Source organism: Triticum aestivum, chromosome 3A, assembly GCF_018294505.1.
Source record: "Triticum aestivum cultivar Chinese Spring chromosome 3A, IWGSC CS RefSeq v2.1, whole genome shotgun sequence".
Lineage (NCBI taxonomy): Eukaryota > Viridiplantae > Streptophyta > Magnoliopsida > Poales > Poaceae > Triticum > Triticum aestivum.
The window spans coordinates 589,240,364-589,247,021 of record NC_057800.1 but is presented as its reverse complement, the minus strand read 5'-3'; the positions used below and the strand labels follow the sequence as shown (position 1 = coordinate 589,247,021).

At 47.1% G+C, this 6,658-nt stretch overlaps 1 protein-coding gene across 3 annotated transcripts; it reads right to left on the bottom strand.

The window, feature by feature from the left end:
• Nucleotides 1-648: 648 nt before the first annotated feature.
• LOC123062420 (protein PIN-LIKES 6) lies at nucleotides 649-5,348 on the bottom strand. 3 transcript variants are annotated; one of them, XM_044485929.1, is made up of 12 exons: nucleotides 5,055-5,348; nucleotides 4,171-4,460; nucleotides 3,918-3,997; nucleotides 2,975-3,099; nucleotides 2,763-2,884; nucleotides 2,375-2,602; nucleotides 2,193-2,267; nucleotides 1,997-2,097; nucleotides 1,825-1,877; nucleotides 1,503-1,697; nucleotides 1,064-1,200; nucleotides 649-966 (listed from the first exon to the last, which is right to left on the bottom strand). In XM_044485929.1, exons 2-11 carry the CDS (start codon nucleotides 4,366-4,368, stop codon nucleotides 1,079-1,081), a joined length of 1,299 nt encoding a protein of 432 aa, XP_044341864.1. In that variant the 5' UTR covers nucleotides 4,369-4,460; nucleotides 5,055-5,348; the 3' UTR covers nucleotides 649-966; nucleotides 1,064-1,078. The 3 variants fall into 3 exon arrangements, with proteins under 3 accessions (XP_044341864.1, XP_044341862.1, XP_044341863.1); XM_044485927.1 differs by having other exon boundaries at nucleotides 4,171-4,463; nucleotides 5,055-5,347; XM_044485928.1 differs by having other exon boundaries at nucleotides 1,079-1,200; nucleotides 4,171-4,463; nucleotides 5,055-5,347.
• Between the last annotated feature and the right edge of the window lie 1,310 nt (nucleotides 5,349-6,658).

The window sequence follows — 6,658 nt, the reverse complement described above, 5'->3', positions numbered from 1 at the left end:
ACAGACATGCCTTGCGTGATCACTTGACCTGACCATGCGACTCTGCGAGGTGAGGAGTGTTTCTCCGCCACCGGACGATACACGTCCCATGCGTCGTCGCTGATGCACTGCCCAGCTTGGCTGCCTAGTTGGAAGTATCCGCTCCATCCAACTCTAGCTTGCGTGTTCGCACTAACGTGTTACAGAATCTTCCCGGCACATTCCGTTGCACCAGGCAAGTATAGTACCAGTACTCGACGCAACCACGAGGCAACGAACGTGTCAGCGCGACCCGGTGAGATTCCGTCCACATCGACATCGGATACGCAGTTCTCTTCTGACCGGAGACGAGATTCAGATCGGTGGTTTTCCAGATCCATCTCCATAATAAGCACATGGAGCGATCAAACACGACAGTTTGTCCCAGCAGTACTACACGCAACGTGCTGCTGGTACGCTGGCGACACCGGCAACGTGCAAGGCCTCGACGCGTCGCTGGCACGGGTTTGTGTGCACATTATTGCTTGTGTACGAGCACCATCATGGGTTGCGCCCGGTGATAAACACTTGTGTGTGTACCATCTGAACTCGAGCAACGACCCACAAGGACAGCGCAAAAGGCACAACACAACATACAGAATACACTTTCAACCCAACAGACGGATCACGGAGTGCCAAAATATATCTGAAATACGGATCTAAAAGGTTTTTCAGGGCGACCTAATAATATGGGCAGGCACCAGATGCCGGCGATTCTCGTCCCTCGCCATGACAAGTGGCAGAGGAACAAGGCCAAAATTAACATGACAAAGGCATTTACACAAACCGGGTACGAGGAACCCATATCTGTACTGATACAACTCGTACCTCCAGAGCAGCTGCCACCATGGTTTCGGTGGCCTATTGTACAGTTCATGACACTATTATCTTCTTCCATGTTTTCTGATGATATCTACTATTTGCGGATATTCAAGTTGAATGCAGTATCTGCAGATCAAATCAAGAGTAGTTTGAGCATCAAGGAATCGCCGTTAATCTGCACTGCTGCAGATGAGAGCCCAAAAAATGAAAAGAGTAGACATACAAGGGAGCGGCATACTTAGAAGAGCAACGTCAAGTAGAAAATAATCCACCCCGCCATGGAGAACACTGCAAAAATGTGCACCCAGAACAAGATCGCGGCTGATTCTTTCCCGCACCCTCTGAGGTTTGCAACAGCACCTGCAAACAGAAGGATCTTTATTATCAGATTCCATAGTGTGGTTTGCTAACATGCAGCACACTAACCCACTGTCTTGCAGATCTCAACTAACATGATGACCTCACACACACTGCCCCACTGTCTTGCAGATCTCAACTAACAACGCATTATTAGAGTATTTTAAGGTTTATTAAACATGAACACATGATAGTTGAGTGATAAGCAGCGAGCCTTATTTTCTCAACAAACAAAGCATTATTGGAGTTTTAAAGGTTTAAACATTATGGTAAGTGATAAGCAGTGGTCCCTTATTTTCTCATACCTGAGAGCACTGATGTGGGCATGGAATGCTGCAGTAGTAGGACAAACTTGAACATTTTGTCATCTTTGGGAATGAAACCAAGCTTATCAACTAGCATTACGATGCCAACCCCAGCAATTGGAACCAAGATCAACCGTGCAAAAATAATAGCAACGGTGGTCCGCACACCAAGTCTCTTACTCCCTTCACCAGGACCTGATGAATAACCAGGGCTAGTGTTAAGATCTGGAGAAACGCATCTCCTCACATACAATGGCAATGGTTCGGGTGATGTCAGTATAATACAATTTCACAACAGTTTCAAAGGAAAATAGATTCTTACCATCAACAAGATTACCCCCCACAGCAAGCAAAATGCATGGAATCATAGCTTCCCTGAAAATGTAGCATATTTTAGACAATAGAAGTCATCATGTGTAATTTAAGTTCTGTAGTTTAATTGGTGCAAGGTCCGTGTATATTTGAAAAGAAATCCGAAAGCAGGATGCAAATACCCAAGAATGAGGCAGCTGTCTGTGAAGAAGAATAGAGGTGCATCATCCGTGAATATCAAACCCTTCAAGAATGGAACAACACCGATTCCAATTGCAAAGACCTGTTCCATAGTGTAAAATTAGATTCCAAGGCACAAAATACAGATATATTTTTCTGTAATAATTACTAATAGAATACACTCCCATCAATACATACAGAGGCAATAATTGGTGGCTGAAGAAGTTGCTTGTCTTTTAGGAATTTCACCACACATCTAGCACAGCTTAATATCTGTAACAACAGAACACAATTATTCACATTGCAATATAACTGTATCAAATTGAATAAGAAAAGACCAAAGTGTATTAAACTACGAATCACTGCTAGTATTTTTTTACCTTTGATCCTAGAGAAGTAGAGCCTTTTTGATTCCCCTCGAGAGCTAACAAAGGCTCATCCTCGGGTACAGTACTAGTGTGAGTGCCTGTTGGATATTTACCAAGTTCAGGCATCGCGTTTTCTTCAGATGCCAGAACCGGAAGCTTCTCCTCTTCACCATCAAAGGTCTCTCCAGGTGGTGGAGAAAGCATCTTGAACACATATGTGTAAACAATAATCGCACCAACCTGCATCAAGTGAAGAATTCATTCAGCACATGATCTCAGAACAGTTATTCATATTCCTGATATAAATGCTGAGCTTTTATCTTTATATCACAAAGTAGTCATCCTGACTTCTAAGTAAAACACTGAACACATGCACCTCCCGAAAAGAAAATGCACATACCCATTGACCGAATGAGATATACGCGTTTCCATCCTGGCTGCATTTTTCAGAGTCACCAAAAGGATTGGATGGGTCCCGACATAGTGCTGCAATGAGAACCAGAGGTATATTTCCAATGTTCCCTGTCTCAGAAAAAATAAACGGTCAGATGCGTATCAGATAGAAGAATCACAAATGAAATGCAACTTTTTCAAAAAGAGGAAAACAAACACCTATTCCAATGTGAATAACAGTAAACTTGAAGTACGGATAAGGAGGTCGGATGATAGACGCCACCACAAAGCCAATCAAGGAGCCAGACACGGCGCCTACAACAATATTTACTGGAATATACCACCTACAAAATACAAAAAAAGGAGAGAAAATGTCAAATAGGAAGAAAGCAATCACGGCAGAGTTACTGCCAACGGAAAAGGCTAAAACAGCGAAAAAAGGACTGTATGGACTCAAAGATAAAGTTCACACAATTCTAACGAGATGAATATTGACAGCAACAATACTCTAATTAAATGAATGCGCTGAAATAGTTTCTCTACTGATTTCCATATTCCAGTATATATATTACTAGAAAGAAGTACTGCCATTAAACTAGTCCAGGAAAGCTTGTTTCGATTCCATTCTAACCCTTAAAACTCAACTAGAACCAATTAACCCACCAACATGCGTTTCCTTCACTCTTCGATGGTACCCTTTTTTGCATTTATTTTGAGAAACGCGGAGTCGCGTGAGCTAATTTGTCGTACTCGGAAGCTCATGACTAAAATTTGTCGCTAATTTGTCGTACTCGGAAGCTCATGACTAAAATTTGTCGCTAGTTTGTCGTACTCGGAAGCTCATGACTAAAATTTGTCGCTAATTTGTCGTACTCGGAAGCTCATGACTAAAATTTGTCGTACTCGGAAGCTCATGACTAAAATTTGTCGCTAATTTGTCGTACTTGGAAGCTCATGACTAAAATTTGTCGCTAATTTGTCGTACTCAAAAGCTCATGACTAAAATTTGTCAGGATATTCGATAATAGTAAATCACTGTGATATTTTGACTTATAATCTAATAATAGTAACAACATTACGGTCAGTAGCTCACACGACAAAACTGAGTCACTAAACTGCTGAACAAAGAAAGTAAGGAGCGTCATCGAAATACAATCCTTACCACTGCACCAACTTCTCGAGCGTGATTGCGCTGCCCAGTTGGGAAAATATAAGGCAAGGAAGTAGAAGCGAGAACACAAGCTGCACCAAACAGTCAAAATATGTAAGCACTATGATGATGGAGTAGCTAACACCTTCCTAGTCTGTATAACACCACCCAGCTACCATTCTTCGAGGTCACAGGTGGGACTATATGTCTAGTAGCTATGCATTTATCACAAAAGAAAGGAGAGGACAGACAAGGAAAAGCTCACCCCGTTGAGAAGCTTGCGGCCGTTGGGCTGGAGGATGTTGACGTACTTGGTGGCCATGAGGAAGCCCATGAAGCAGACGGTGAAGACCTTGGCGATGGGCAGCACGGCGTACTTGAGCATGGAGAGCACCGACGTGTCCGTGGAGCCTCCCTGCGCCGCCGTCACCAGCGCCTCCATCAGCGACCTCCTCTCCATCATGGCCTCGCCCAGATTGACTTGAGCCGAGCCCTCCTTTTCCCCTTCCCTCGCAGTTGCAGCCCTCACGGCTCACGAGCAGGACCCACTCGATTCTTCTGCCATTAAAGAAGGGCTTACTTATATAGACGGCAAAATATAGAGGCGACAGCAGGAAAGTCGCAGGACTGCTTTCGACGCCGGCCGCGCCAAAGATGGCCCAGCTGGCACAACGCCGTGCCGGACCAACCACCTTCCGGTTCGCGCAAAACCGCGCAGCACACGGCGGCTGATGCGTGGGGGGAAGGACCTCGAATCGAACCGAATCGTGGGGGAAAACCAGATTCCGAACGGCTGGACGGCTGCGGATGACGGCACCGATTCCCGAGCGCGTGGCTGGCTGTCGCCGCCGAATTCGGCCCGCCGGGGGATCCGGTTCCGCTACTGTGGCGTGAGCATCCCCGCTGGCCCCGCCCGATTCGTCACGCCACGGCCAACTCGCCCAACGGAAAACCACTCCCCCCCCCGCCCAAAATACACCCCACACGAAAACCACTTGGGCTCAAAGCTCTGACGCAACTCCCGAGCTAAAATCCCAAATCAGCACTGGAAACCGCGCGAATAGTCCAATGCACGCGACCATGGTCCACGGCGGCGTCCGCCCGCAAGCAGATGGTCGAAACGAGGCGAAAATCAGCGGGAGAACTCACCAGGAAACCGGGGAGGCGATGCGCGCGCGGAGGGGAGGGAGGCGAGCCGCCGGCGGGAGGGGAATCCTGCGACCACCAAACCCCGTCTGCCGCAGGGTTGGAGCCGGATTAATAAGGCAGGCAGGGGCGGAGAGTGTGATTAAGGTGGGGTGGAATAGCGGGGCGCTGTTTGATTCGCAGCGGACTCTTGGGAGACTTGGGAGGGAGGGAGGGATGAATCTGGCCGCGGTCTCTCTTTCGCCGGGTGAGAGGAGAAACGACGAGACGGGACGAGTGTTGGGGGGTTGGGGCGTAGGTGGGGCCTTTTTTTCTCGCTTCGGACGGGCCGGTGGCGTATGCACGCGCCTGCTTTTTATATCCTCTTTTGGCTCGGCTGGGGTCCGTGGCGGAGGGGCTGCGGCTGCGGCAGCGGCAGCGAAGCCACAATCAATCGCGAGGAGCGACACACAGTCCGTACGCCGTCTATCCGGCTGCTCCACTTGGCGATGTTGCCACCGGTCACCGGGCCAGGTGGGCGCTCTCAATAATTGTCCATGGTTTTTTTTTGTGTGTGTTATTTGTTTTTTTTTCTTTTGCTCATGTGGGCTTGGGAATGTATCTCGGGATTTTTTTTTCTCCCTTCGAAATTCACCTCTTGCATCAGGTAAGAACTAAGAACACGTTGAACACATTAAGGCTTCTAGTCGATCTTGGTGTTCTGGATCGGAAGGTCGAGACGCCAACTTGCTTTTAAGATGTTATATTTATCATGCGGCGCCTTGACATTTGAATAGTCATGTGCATAAAACAAAGCAAATTTGGAGTTTGGGACCAACAACATATGTTTGCTAGGGTGTGTCATTGGTTCCATACCCAAATTATATGTCTTACTCATTGTCCGTGTTATTCAACTCAGACTTGGAGATTTGTTGAGATGTAGGAGTCAAGGAAGATGTGGATTCTTGCACGAAGAGAGATGAAGTCATGAGGAAACGTTGTATAAAGATTGAGAAGAGGTTGGAAATAGGGAAGACTAGGAAACTAGATGACATATGTGATGAGGAATCTTATGTGACAGTTTTTCTTGGTGCTTTTATATCCTTTCTTGAAGTCCGTAGCTAAGGCGTCACGACAAAGGAAAAGTGGCCAAGAGTGGCGCTCCGCACAAATGTGATTTGGTGGCACTACTCACTTGGTCGTCGCGAACAGGGTGGACACTTGATAATATATTAATGTGACGAGGAAAGTTATGTGACTGTTTTTCTCGGTTTAGATAGGTCAATGTTGCATGCATGCGCTTGCTTTTATATCGTCTCTTGAAGTCCGTAGCTGAGGGGTGACGACAAAGGAAAAATGGCAAAGAGCGGCACTCCGTACAACATGATATGGTGGCGCAACTACTCCACTTGGTCACGCTGGCAGGAAGGGATGAATCTGGTCGTAGCCTCCGGAGGAGAAACGACGAGACAGGTTGCTTGGGGCGTATGTGGGACCCTTTTTCCCGGTTCAGACGGGCCGGTCGCGTATGCACGCGCTTACTTTTTATAATTTGGGGTCCGTGGCGGAGGGGCTGCGGCAGCAAAGGCACCATCGCATGGAGTGAAGGACACTCGGTACGCCGTTAT